The sequence below is a fragment of the Rhincodon typus genome, chromosome 2, assembly GCF_021869965.1.
Source record: "Rhincodon typus isolate 14 chromosome 2, sRhiTyp1.1, whole genome shotgun sequence".
Lineage (NCBI taxonomy): Eukaryota > Metazoa > Chordata > Chondrichthyes > Orectolobiformes > Rhincodontidae > Rhincodon > Rhincodon typus.
Genome location: NC_063333.1, coordinates 137,498,352 through 137,512,773, shown reverse-complemented (window position 1 = coordinate 137,512,773; position 14,422 = coordinate 137,498,352). Strand labels below are relative to the sequence as shown.

Here is a 14,422-nt window from a genome sequence, read left to right as displayed (position 1 = left end):
AAAAAAATTTGTCAAACCGCATTTGATGTGCTGCATTAATTTCTTGACATGACACCTTAGCATAGTTGTGCTGAAGAAGGGTCAGTGGTCTTGAAACATCAACTCTGTTTTCCCACCAGACCATCTGCCAGCTTTACTGAATTTCTCCAACAATTTCTGCTTTTGTTTGTTATAATTATACTGGCTTTGGATGGAGTCAAATGTGGGCACATCAGAAAGATAGTGGGGTTAGAAAAGAGTTGAATTATGAGGGCAAATTGGAAAAAATTGTCTTATTTAAAATTTAAAAGGCGATCTAATTGTTTTAGATTATTAAGGGAATCAATATGGTAGAGAGAGTGAAGATTTAGTTTCTCTCAGAATTTAGTATGCCCAGAATTTAAGCTTAAAGTTTAAAGCAGTCTTAAAACTAGAGCTTTCGAGATGTGAAATCAGAAGTATACTTCTCACAAAGTGAATAATAAGTCCAAAATTACTGTCATCAAAAGCTGTTAAGGCTGGATCAATTGAAAATTTCAAAACTGAAAATTAACAGCAATAGATGGAAAGCAACTGGAAACTACAGAGTATTAGAAACATGATGATGCACAACAGCTACCAGCAGCAGACCAGCTGTTCTAAGAGGGTAATAGTTTATTGCTTAGTTTATCTAATGTGGTCAGAAAGTGGGCATACGTCATGTGTAATTTTGGTCTTCAGTTGCATGGTAACAGCCTCCATGAATAGAGGAACTGTCAGCAATCAAAAAGAAAGTAGTGGCTGCTTTGCTCAATACTGCGTTTGGCTTAGAGCCTGAAAGTCTTCAGCTCTGCAAACAGGAACTGGTTGAAAGGCAGGTTGCAACAGTTGCTGAAAAGGGACTGTCAAGCTTTGTTTAATTGTTAAACAGGACAGGTTGACTTTAGTCAAGGCACTGCATTGAACGATGAATGACAGTATGACTGTCACCTACTTGTGTTGTAACAGGGGTGGTGAGTCATTGAGTAAAAATTAAATGAGGCTTAGCATTTAACTATCAGTCATCATTAGACAGTGCATTCTCCATGGCATGTCTGTACCAGATTCCAAACAATCAGCACTCTCCTCTATATACAGAACAAATACTGTTTTTCCTTTGCTTTCATTTCGTGAACTGTCCATAATGAGTGCAGGACAAAAACTTAAACAAAATGTTGTTTTCAACAATACTCAAGTTTTGTACTGTCACATGACTATTGGAATAGACAGTGATTGTTGATGCATACCCTGCAGATTATACCACCTTCACGAAACTTTATCTTATTTTCACCTTGATGGACAAAAGCCTAAATAAAAGACACTGCCGGACATTCCCAGATGCATACCTTTAAAGTCAACACAGTCTTTAAAATATCACAATATTTTCAAAGAAAAAAATCACAATAGCAATGAAAACAATGCCCTACTTCATAATGCAAAGACTGTTTTCAGGATTTGTTGCGTTTTGGGCCAATTTGGAATTTTTTCGTCATCCTAGAAATCCAGTCATGGTTAACGTTATCCAAATCGAACTACTGAGAACTCCTAAGTACAGCATTTGCTCCTTTTCCCCACTGTGACTAATTTCAGTGCTAGAAAATTGTTACAATCCCTCAACGAGAATTCTGAGACCAAAGGCCTGTTTGAACAGGAGCACAAATGTTGTAGCCTGGTCCGACCTCCCCACAATCATTGTTGCCTTGGAACTTTTTTTTATTATTTTAAAAATATACTTTATTCATAAAAAAAGCCTATTGATACTTGGTCACAAATGTAGTTTGGTCCTGTCCAGTAGGATATCAAGAAAACAAGCAAACATTCGAGTTTGACTCTATCCTTACAAACCAAAGACTTGAACAAGACTACATTTACATGCATTTGAGACACCGTGAAGGTCCGATGACTGAGTGGATCCCAATTTAACTTTGGCAGAAGGACCTCAGACAGTGGTCTTTCCCCACTGTACTTTGGCAGCAGCTGCCCCAAGCTTTAGAACGTTCCTCAGCACATAGTTCTGGAGCTTGGAATGTACCAGTCTGTAACACTCGGTCAGGGTCAACTCCTTGCTGTGGAAGACCAAGTTTCAGGCAGACCAAAGAACATCTTTCACTGAGTTGACGGTCCTCTAGGTGCAGTCGATATTTGTCTCAGTGTGCGTCCCAGGAAATAGACCACAGAGCACAGAGTCCTGTGTCACGAAGCTGCTTGGATGAACCTCGACAGAAACCACTGCATCTTTCTCCAGACTTCCTTTACAAAGGTACATTCCAGAAGGAGATGTCTGACAGTTCCTTGGAGCTTGTGGCCCCAAAATTTTAGGTCTTTCCCATGTCAGGAAACACTACCCTAAATCTTTTATGTGCTTAGCTCCACACCTCACCTTCAAGTTGCACTGATCCCAGTCTAACTTACTTGGAGCTCATCCTGTCAGAACAGCTCCCTCATTCTCCAGCACTAGTGCGAATAACCCATGAATCGAAATCCCTTCTCAATCGTTCTTTAAACCATGTGCTTAATTCTGCAATCTGGAATTCTATGCCAACTGGTGCATGGCTAGAGCAACAATCCAAATATAGTTAGTTTTCAACATAAATAATTAACATCTGTAAATATCAGTTATTGGCAGTAGTTACCATCTCAAAAGATCCAACTGATTTCAGTAAACTTGACTTACCCCTAAAAGATTTACACACACACTCTCTCTCTGTGCTTAGTTCTAATTTATCCCAGTATTCAGTCAGTCTGACCCTAATTAGATTCTAGTGACTGAAGGGCTTCTGCTGATAAGCCCTTCAGACATTTGAACTACATTCAATTCTGTATCCCAAATGTTCTGTGTAGTAGCTTGTACAGCAACACAACGTAAGGAACGGCAACAGTTGTAGCTAAAGTCCCTTAGCATTTAGCTCATAAATTCTAGCATCATTTTCAATAATGATGTCTGGAGCTGCTTTGTTTAAGGGTTACAGCAAGCTTGGCATTGGTTGATATAATTTTGTAACTACAAAACACAGCATAGAAACAGATCATTCAGTTTGACTGGTCCACCAGTGCATTTAAGTAGTATTTAGATACATTTTTGCGAATGCCAAGACATACAATGTTATGGGCCATGTGCTGGAAAATGGGATTAGACTAGTCAGGTGGTTGTTTTTGACTGGGGCAGTTTTGACAGGCTGAAGGGCTTTTTTTCTGTGCTGTAGACCTCTACGACTATGACTCTATTAGAGTTTGCAGTATAACACAATACAAGAAGGCACTGACCCACTGAGTCTTCAAAAGACTTTTTTGAAGAGCAATCCAGTTAGATCCAACCCCTTTTACTCCTCATATCCCTGCAATTATTGCTCCTTCAAAGGTTTATCCAATTCTTCGATAAAGTTATTCATCCTATTCCATCACCATGTCTGGCAGTGCATTCTGAACCCTAACTACTTTTGTGTAAGATGGTTTCTCCTCATGTCAATTTACCAATCACCTTAAATCTGTGTCATCCGGTTATTGATACTTCAGCCTTTGGAAACACTTTGGCTGAATTTTCCCACTTTTTGGCTCTGCTATTTTGGGGATTTTTATGGAGGGTTTCCCATCAGGGCCCATAGTGCCATTTTTTCACCCAATCTTCCACTGTTCACCTCACTTATTAGGCCCCGGGGCTCCACACACACTCTTCTCATTCAATTAGGCAGCAGCAGAGGTGGAAGCGACAGCCACTGCCTGGATCTTCTGGCATTCAGACCAAGGGTGTCGTATTTAAACCCCGTTGTGCACCACTTCAAATGCTGCAAGTCAGGAACTGCCCTTCATAGTCTACTGCTCCATTGTTTTTGTGGTTGAGATGTTGCAGAAAGGGAAGTTGGCACCCTGCTTCAGAGAAAGAAAGGCACTTGTGGTTTATCAAAGGAAGCCACGGCACCAGACGGAGGCAAACTAGATACAGACGGGAGCTCAGCCAGGGCTGTTTCGTGGATCAAGAGAAATGAACAGTCATGCTGAAAGAAGTTAACAATCTTCTGCAAGAGTGTGTCACCATCTCCTTCCTCACATCACTCTAACTCTGCCACTGCACAGTTAGATCACCAAGGTTAATGGTGCAGAACTCTCAATGGCTCTTATCCAGTGAAATGACTCCCCCTCCCTGCCCCTCTCTGTTTCCTGCTCGTTCAGTGGGGTCACTTTACCATCTCTGCTGCTCATGCACCACCACTCACAGTTCTTTCATCCACTTTCATCCCACTCAATGCCTCTTTTTGTCTCACTGCAGGAGAAACTACTGCACAAAAGAGGCAAGACATGGGCGGTGCTGGCTCACATTTGGCTCCTCATCCCCTACAAGAAGATCCTTGAGAAGGGGTGGTGAGGACAGAGACCATTTATGTGGACTTACAAAGAATTCTGTTTCAAGGCAACCCAGTAAGTTTCATGCAGCGTGCTCCACTGCTCTCCCAATGACCACTATTGTTAACTTATTCTTAAAATGCTCAAGCTTACACACATATTGTGTAACGAATGGCCTCTCTTTTCTTATGCAGGTACCAGTGGCACATACACAGATGCTGCCCTGAAGAAGCAAGTCCCTCAGAGGATGCACAGGATAGGCCTTCTTCTGCATCCTCCTCCAGGTCAGAGACTTTCACCTCGATGGAATAGTCTCGTCAGCACAGTCTGGTGAGCACACTGTTGATATGTCTCTGCAGCTGGTCGAAGGGAGAAATGGCCTGTATAACTTGCACTCTGAGGACCGCCAGAGGCCAGTCACATGCTAAGCCACAGGCAGATGATGACCCCACAGTGTCCGCTGTTAGTGACTTTGACCTAGAAATGCACAGGAGCAGCAAGCAGCTATGTCACAGACAATCAGTAAAGAGAAACCAAAGTTGGTGGAGTCCACCAATATCAGCACCGTGTTGGCTCCAGCATATGTGTGTCAGCTATCTCCATGGGTAGGATGCCAGATGCCAAATAGCCAGCTCCAGAAGAATGTTCACAGGGTCAGAAAAGCACATAGATCTGTTTTAGCCATTCGTGCACAGCATCAGCAGCAAGGCAAGAAGGAGACAAAGGACCTTCACCTCGCTCCATGTGTCCCCTCCTCACAAGGAGACAGGGTATGCCAGGAGACAACCTGATGGAGAATTAATAAACAAGCAGACCCTGCTAAAGTCTCCTCTCAGATTATACCAGAGGTACCCCTCCTCCACCTTGTATGAAATCCCCAATCCTATTAAAAGTCGCTGCCAAGGAAGGTGATGTAGCAGCTAGGCAGGACACTGTCAGCACGTCTGCACCCTCCAGCTACAAACACCTAGGGTCATCCATCAAATCTTCCAGGCCTGTAGGGTCTACGGCAGAGCAGGCACTCTCCACTCCAAGGGCTAATCCAGGACTGCACCTAGACATGGTGGGAGGGCAAAAACAAACACTCTGAGGGCACATAGGTGGCACGGATGACATCACTGTCAATACACCTCCATATCTGTAAATATATATGCACTTTCAATTGTTAGAGGTTCAATCGAATGTCAACGTAGCTGTAGCACCTGAATACGTGGCTATATCGTTAGAGTTAAGCAGATTTTTGTGCATTCCAAGGAGGATAGAAATTATACTAGAAGGGGATTGCTCATCTCTGAAAAGCATCCTGGATAGCTATCAATTTCTCACATCCTTCAACTCTCACATTTATGACTGCAGCCAAGATTTAATACTTTGATGAGAAGAAGACTGACTAAAATTAATGTGAACGCCTTATGATAGGTCCTTGCTTCATACATGTTCCACACTTATGGCCATTTAGTGTGTGAACCTACTCATTCATTACTGCACACTTCTCCCCGTGCTCCCATCCATCCCTTTTATTTAACAGTCAATATCCCAAATGTTTCCCTCAGTCCTTGGCTTACTGCATTGCCATGCCCACTACTGAAATCTACTGTCCGTCCACTGAAGCTAAGGTGGTGTTGACTTGTAGATGTCCCCCCATCTCACAGTACCTCTTTTCTTCTATGCTGTATCAGAGCTCATCCTTATATTTGAAGTTGCACCCCTTACCTCCTCAGTGTCACTGTCCCCACTGCATCCCTGCATAATGCATTCAAACCCCAGACTTGAGTTTCCCACTTTCCATTACACTGCATGGACTACCCCTTGATAATCTCCCTTAACATTACTGGCTAAACCCCCAGGACTGACTATGGCTCAGCTGCTGACTGAATGGATATGGATTCCAGATCCTGGTTGTACGAATTGCCTGGCCAATCCCTGGACTGAGATTGGATAATGCCCTTGACTGAGATTTGCAACAATCTCTTAATGACTGAAGGCCCTCTTTACTCTACTCAGGACTGTTCTCCTTTGACTTTCAGACATGACCATTTGGCTGAAGCACACACACACTGTGTTTGACAGGTAAGTTGTTGGCACATGCTGCTGGTGTGACATTGATGAAGCATGATGTTTTACATCAACATATCCACCCCGTTGACTGTTCAGTGCTGGCAACCATGACAAGCTGCCTGGCTGTGCTAAAAAGGATAGCAAGGCTGCGAGCCTGTAAGTTCTCACTGAAGTGGAAATGCGCAAAAAGGCAAGTTGAGAGAGATGCTGTGAATGTTCAAGTAAACAAAAAGTGGGTGAGGGGTGAGAAAATAAGCTAAGAGCCATGACATGCTTCCTGTGCGGCTGCATAAGATGGGTGTGTGTCCCTGTGAAGAACCATTGCAATGTAAGGTGTCAATGAGCTCACAAATGTAGTGGTGAAATTCTGAAATGTATTATGAGTCAGTCTGAGGTCAGCTGTGATGGTACGATGAGGCTGGTGCTTACCAATGCCAACCTCTGGGGACAAAGCGGGGAAGACAGTCCGTGTCCATGGAGTGTGCAATGGGCCACTGGTGAACGGTCCTCCACAGAGAGGCCCGGGGTGGCACGGTGGCTCAGTGGTTAGCGCTGATGCCTCACTGTGCCAGGGATGGGTTCGATTCCACCCTCAGGCGACTATCTGTGTGGCATTTGCACATTCTCCCCATGTCTGCGGGGTTTCCTCTGGGTGCTCCAGTTTCCTCCCACAGTCCAAAGATTTGCAGGTTAGGTGGATTGGCCATTGGAAATGCAGGGTTACAAGAATAGGGTAAGGGGTTGGGTCTGGGTGGGATGCTCTCTGGAGCATTGGTGTGGACTTGAATGGCCTGTTTCTACACCATAGAGATCCTATGATTCAAGCCACAGATGCAAGTGGTGAACTGCATCTGCCAAGGAACCGCTCTGAATTTAAAGTTGGGAATTACTGCTGTCTGGTTTCTCAACAAAGCATGATGGAATCACAAACTACAGATAAATAAGGTGAGATTAGCAAATAACAAGATGCAAATACACAGAAACAAGGTGCTTGTCACTTACTAACAAGATTCTCATCTAGCCATTTAAATTTCAAGGGGTCAGTCAGATATTTTCTTGACAACGGGAATGAGAATTTTTCAGATTAATCACTATTGCCCATGTCACTCTAGAGGTGTGAAAATTCCACCCTTTAATCCTTCATGACGTTAAGCACTTTTGTCAAGTCTTCTCTTATCCCTTCATCGTTTGGAGGGGAATAATTCCAGTTTCTCCAAAAGAGCCTCCCGTCGCCATGTTTCATTTAGCTCCCTGGTCATCATAGAATAGAAGAGATCATAGAATCCCTACAGTGTGGAAACAGGCCCTTCGGCCCAACAAGTCCACACCGACCCTTGGAGCATCCCACCCAGACCCATCCCCTTATAACCCACCTAAGGTGCATATCCCTGGACACTATGGGCAATTTAGCATGGCCAATCCGCCTAACCTGCACATCTTTGGACAGTGGGAGGAAACCGGAGCACCCAGAAGAAACCCACGCAGATACGGGGAGAATGTGCAAACTCCACACAAACAGTCACCTGAGGGTGGAATTGAACCCGAGTCCCTGGCGCTGTGAGGCAGCAGTGCTAACCACTGAGCCACCGTATATTCTTTTCTTCCCTCATTTATGTATCCAGCTCCCACTTCAATATATCTATGTAACATATGGTTTTATGCATCATTGGGAAAAGAAAGCTGCTTATGCCCTATCTAGACTCCCAGATGCTTTAAAGTCTCAAGAAACAAGGTTCGCTGCTCTCTAAATAAAAACCGAAAGAACTGCAGATGCTGTAAATCAGGAACAAAAACAGAAGTTGCTGGAAAAGCTCAGCAGGTCTGGCAACATCCATGAAGAAAAAAATCAGAGTTAACATTTCGGGTCTGGTGACCCTCAGAACCTGTCCACCAACATTAATTTCATTGTCAGTCCTGGTGTTTGACCAAGTATTTGCTAAAACTTGTTTCCACAGCTATATCATATTCCCCAGTGACTGCCTCCGGCTCAGACAGTTCTGAGGAAGGGTCACCGAAACAGTAACTCTGATTTTTTTCTTCACAGGTGCTGCCAGACCTGCTGAGCTTTTCCAAGAACTTCTGTTTTTGTTCGTTGCTCTCTGCTGTCTTGAAACTAGATTGGTTTTCCCTGATAAAGAATGCATCCATAACCCAAAGACACAGTCATAGGAGAGCAGGTTGGTTAGTACAAGGTATGTTCAATGTGACATCTTGAAAACCCGCAGCAGTGAAATAAGTTAAGGCTGTTGCGAATTTTATAGGAGCTGAAAGCATAACTTTGGCAGGTGTTGTGGTGGAACCTAATGGAAAATGGTGGAGCCTGGGTTTTGTTTAGTCTCCTCTACTTCTAGGACATTCTAATAAGCCTTGTAAGAAAAGAATCTTCTGTTTAAAGCAGAATCTTAATATTGGAACAGACAGCATGAGCACAATGAGGCCAGGGTCAAACACCAAAGGCAGGCATGTGCTAGAATTTCCAGATAGATTTGCCCATTGTGGTGCAGGTCAGCCCCAGACAAATTATGTGCCTTCCTGTTACCATCGCCTAAAAAAAAAGACACTGCCTGAGGACCAGAAAAGGGTACTTGAGTATTTCTGGGGACATGGTAACCATTGTTGGACAGGCACCAGAGTTAGGGTCTGATCAGGTGCCAAAAGAGGCAAGTGAAACTAAATGAAAACATAAATGATATTCACTTCCTTGACTTGGCAAGATCAATACTGGAAGACATCTGTAGTGCAATCCAAATATTCTTGGTGGTTTCAGAAACCAGTGAGTTTCAGGTTTTTTGAAGGAAGCAATCTCTACCTATTTAGAGAAGAGATACTGTCAGTTGTTTTAATGTCATAAATTTATACCTTTCTCTGGGACTGGGACTTTCAAATCATTGTAACCATTTATTGTAATTAATATTGAATGCTATTTCTGAACAAAACTAAACCAAGTAAACCAGATATAAAATGAAATTGTTAAATAATTAAACGTAGTTCCCGCAATCATCATTTGTGTATCAAAATTTAGATACAAGGTATCGATTTACAGAAGGTTCTAAAAGTACAATTACAGGAAACTGCTTTGTGAAACTGCAAACATGCTGGTTTAAAAAAAACCCCACAGATCTACAAATTCATGTGGACCCAAAATATCTGTGTCCAAAACTTACACATTCCCTAATTGAGTGTCACTCACTTTCGTTTTTGGAGGATGATGTCAAGCTCAACATGAGGCAGGAGGTAGTGACTGCAGGAGGCAAGTCCTTGTGTACACCTTTCCTCATTGGAGGTAGGTGCACTGGATAGCAGTTAGAGGGTAAGTATTGGCAATGATGAATGCAGACTTTGAGAATCCTGGATAGTTCAACATCAATGTACCAGTGAGTGCTCGTACCGCTATGAAGCTAGTCAATCAGTTATGCGTAATCACTCAGAACATGAAGAATTATGTGTTGATTTTTGCCGGACACAAAGACAATTAACAACAAATTTAAGGAAATTAAATTAGTCAAGGTGTACATTTATACACAGGAGCACATTTTCCGCAAACAAAAAGCATGTATTCATGCCTTGCGCCTTTTTTGTATTAATCAAAGGCTTGGAGGTGTCTATAGTTCCACATTGCTTTCTCTATAGCACCCAATCAAAGTTGACTTGCCAACCAATGGGCACCTGGTTCTCTTGTAGTATAAACTGTCGTCATAACTATAATTCAGCACCTTTGTGTTTGCCCTGAGGAGTACAAAGCAAAAAGTTTCTCCCTTTTCAATAATACTCAAAGACAAATCTGTCCAACAAGGACCCAATCAACGGTTCCACGATAATAATCATGGACTGAATACTGACCCATTTGTTGGAGGTGCAGGTCGCAATATGTACCAATGAAATTGCATTAACCATAATTGTGTTCAAATGGCTTTGGTAAGCTAAACCGCGGAGTGATCTCACAGTGCCATCACTATGTGAATTAGAATGACCAAATTAAGGGAAAATATAAATAGATTTCCTGGATGCCACATGTAAAAAGAGTCTTTGAAAATCTATTCTCATAACCTCACTCTCAGCTCTCTTCCACTCCCGTGCCTTTCTGTTTTCCTCTGTTTTAACTTGATATTCATTCAGCTTTCCTATGTTTCTTTCTTGTTTTTTATATATAATATAAAATATAACTGGGCTAATAATCCAGAGACCTAGGCTAACATTCTGATGGCATGGGTTCAAATCTTACTGGAGGCAGTCTGTGAATTTTAAATTCAATTAATAAATCTAGAATTAAAATCTGGTATCAGTATTGATGACCACGATTACAGCTGTCATAAAAACCCATCTGGTTCACAAAAGCCCTTTAGAGAAGGAAATCTGCCTTCCTTCCTGGTCTAACCTACATATGACTCTAGATCCACAGCAATGTGACTGTCTCTTAATTGCCCTCTGAAATGGCTGGGCAAGCCACTGAGTCCAAGGACCACTAGGGATGGACAACACTGTCCATATCCCATAGAAGTATTAAAAAAGGCCCCGCAGCCTCTCCTTGCTGAAGCTCAACTCTCCCTGTCAGTCTGTGGCTCCAGTCTGCCTTTTCTCTTTCAATGATTCTGAGCTGTTTTCAAATTTCCTAGGTCAGATGCGGGTACCTGGACCAAATATGGCAGGGCACATTGAGGTTGGCGGGAGTGATGTGAACTGGTTTGGAAGATGGTGGAACATGCTCAAGTAAAACAGGAATGAAAATGCAGGAACAGAGGCTGAGAGAGATTAAACAATCTTTCGTTGGGATGAGGTTTTGAGAATAAGGTTGCTTGGTTTGTTGAAGCAATGATTATCAGTACCACATTGGCATGCTTAGGTTTCTAGTCAGAACACAAGGTTAGACTAGAGTCTACCAGTATGTGGATGCATTTTTGCTGGTGCAACTGAAAGGGCCTGGAGTCACTCGGACACCAGGATATGAATAAATGAGGGATCTGGTCATATTCCTTGCAAAGTTTTTACAGCACAGGAACAGGCCATTTGGGGTGCAGGACAAAGTGAGGGTGTGGGCCTAGGTAGACTGAAAGGACACAGGCCTAGGGGAACAGCTTTAGTAAAGTGAGATGGGTAAGAGATGTGAACATCAGAGTAGGAACAGTGAAGCTTGGGAGATAGAGGTGTGGAACAATGTAGCAGGGTTGGGGAGGAATAAGTTTGGATTTCATGGACACTGAGAAAAATATCTGGAGTATGAATAGGCTTCATCAGTGAACAGGCCTAAGGCTTATAAGAACCAGAAGAAATGACATCCTTAAGGAGGTTAACAAATATGTCAATCAGGATTTAAACTAATGTGGCATAATGGAGGGAAACAAATGTGTCGGCAGCCTAGAAGTAAGAATAAGCTTTAGATGTGTAGGGAATAAAGATGTAAAGAGGCTAAACATTGCAAGAAATAAGTGACTAGGATCAGTAGGGCAAAAGTAGATAAAATTGGCTTATCAACATAACCCAAAATAGAAAACAAATAAGTATATATATAAATCTACAGAGCCAACTACAATTAGGGATTAAAAATTATTGATTAAAATAAATACATTTAAGATCACAAAAAAGCAGAATGGAGAGCTTAGAATTAACAGTAGGTTGTGAGGACATGGAATTTCCTTTCAGAAACAATGTCAGAAGCAGAATCTAAAACACAGAATCACAGAAGTGTTAGGTGCTTTTGTTAGTGTTAGGTGTGAGATTGGCTTTTGCAATCAGGATCAGTTGTGCAGGCCAGGAATGATCAGCCTTACGGCAATGCTCTGAATGGCTCTTGGATGGTGAATGGACAGAGTGTGAAAAATATTGCTGGGGGCTGGGGGGGAGTTCTCCAGAATGTAAATCAGAAAGGTATCTCTCTCACTGTGCTGTGAAGTTAACAGAAGCTGGAAGACAGCTAGCTCCTCTCTCCCACCATTTGCTATAAACTGAGATAACAAGGTGTAGAGCTGGATGAACACAGCAGGCCAAGCAGCATCAGAGGAGCAGGAAAGCTGACGTTTCGGGCCTAGACCCTTCTTCAGAAAAATTTCTCCAGCATCTGCAGTTCCTAATATCTCTAACACATTTGCTATAAACTGTTGGCTCTAACCAGCGACTGAACAGTTGGTGTGTCAAAATCAAGATTTGCTGGAAAAGCTCAGCAGGTGTGGCAGAATCTGTGGAAAGAAGTCAGAGTTAACGTTTGAGTCGAGTGACCCTACCATTTTTTAAAATTCATTAACAGGATGAGGGCGTCACTGGCTGGCCAAAGGACATTAGTGAACCAGATGGGTTTTTATGACAATTGACAATGGATTCATGGTCATCATTAAATTCTTAATTCCCAATTTTTTTTACTGAATTCAAATTCCACCATTTGCCATGGTGGGATTTGAACCCGGGTCCTCAGAAGGTTATCTGGGTTTCTGGATAAACAGTCCAGTGACAATACCACTAGGCCATCGCCTCCCCAGAGGAAGGGTCACTTGGGCCGAAACGTTAAATCTGATTTCTTTCCACAGATGCTGAGCTTTTCCAGCAATTTTTGTTCTTGTTTCTGATTTACAGCATCCACAGTTTTTTTTTTGTTTTTTAATTAGTTTTTCAATTTATGCAGGCAAAAACATGGAAAGAATAAGAAGCTTGGATACCAGAAAGACTGGAAGCATAAGGAATGTCTCTTTGCAACCTGTGAACAGGTGCCATTGAACTGTGCTTCCCCAGTACTTTTCCCTCCACTTATAACATCCATATGTGTTTGCTTGCCTGTGTCTGACTGCCTGTGCATATAGGGTTTAAGGAGGGGGTGAGAGTTTCAGCCACTAGAGTCATAGTTTTGATGGCCTTTGGTAGGAATTGATTTCTTTGTAATAAATTGCAGTTTCTTGTTAAGTACAAAGACCTGGTCCATGTTTCCTGTCAACCTGAGTTCATCAGGTAGGAAAATTGGGAGCTTGAGCAATTTGAATAAAATTCAATTGAGCAAATGAATTGTGCAATTAGACCTTTAACTTTGTGACAATCATATAGTAGTGTGGCTCGTGTATCAGCACACTGTTCCAAGTGGGCTGTGACACCAAGATTCCGATGCAGACTGATGTAGATGTTGAAATTTGTAGGCAATACCAAATTAGGAGAGATTTGAGAAGACCAAAGGACACTGCTAAGATGTTGAGAAGATGGGAAATGGACTAAAAGAGATTCAATATCAATGTGACGTGATACATTTTGGTACAAAATATCATAGCAACAATAAGAAGAACAATAACAATGTAAGGAGGCTATAGGAGAGAAGACTAATTTGTGGGAATAGATTTCCTTTCAAGACTGCTTAAGCTACTAAATCTGTAAGTCAACATTCGGTCAAAAATAAAAAAAATTACTTCCTTTTTCTGATGTGTGACTGAAAGTTCCACTTCAAAGGCAAAGCTCACACTGAGAAGCAAGCAGTGGGAACAGAAGTTATTGAAATCATAGCAGCACTCTGTGCATCTACTTTCTAGATCTGCAAAAAGATGGCAGAGGTAAACAGAATCTTTAATATGCAAGCTATTGCTTCTGTATTTATGACAAGGTTATTTATTCTGCTTTTCTAGTTGTAATGTTGAGATGAATACATGAGGCAGCTTAGTTTCAATAACAGTATTGTGAAGACCGAACATAAGATTTAGAATTAACAAAGAATTGTCGATGCTGAAGATCTGAAACAAACAAAAACAAAAATTGATGGAGAAACTCTGCAGGTTTGGCAACATCTCCGACAATTTCTGTTTTTCTTTTGTTTGTTTAGATTTAAGGTTTAATTAACAATCCAGTTTTAACTAACTGCTACTGTTCCTCTTTTAAGATGCCTGTCACTGGGCTTCCAGGCATCACTGACGATTATTTCTACTTTCTCATGTTCGACTCTTCGCTGGTTTCAACACCTTGTGAAACATCAGGAGTCAGAAACTTTGGGAAGATTTTTATGTCCTGCTTTTATTCAGTTGTATTTCTGTCAGGGCTTTTGGGGAATTCTTTGGTCGTTGTGACATAC

General features: G+C 42.0%; 1 protein-coding gene and 1 pseudogene across 1 annotated transcript in view; one reads left to right on the top strand and one right to left on the bottom strand.

The window, feature by feature from the left end:
• Positions 1-5,211: 5,211 nt before the first annotated feature.
• The window catches only part of fyco1a (FYVE and coiled-coil domain autophagy adaptor 1a), a 108,593-nt gene continuing 99,382 nt past the window's right edge, over positions 5,212-14,422 (bottom strand). Inside the window, exon 16 of the mRNA XM_048609342.1 lies at positions 5,212-5,389. Within this exon, the coding sequence (XP_048465299.1) occupies positions 5,293-5,389 (97 nt within the window). The 3' untranslated portion in view covers positions 5,212-5,292. The remainder of the gene's footprint in view (positions 5,390-14,422) is intronic.
• Positions 13,829-14,422, top strand: part of LOC109914853 — a 2,116-nt pseudogene continuing 1,522 nt past the window's right edge.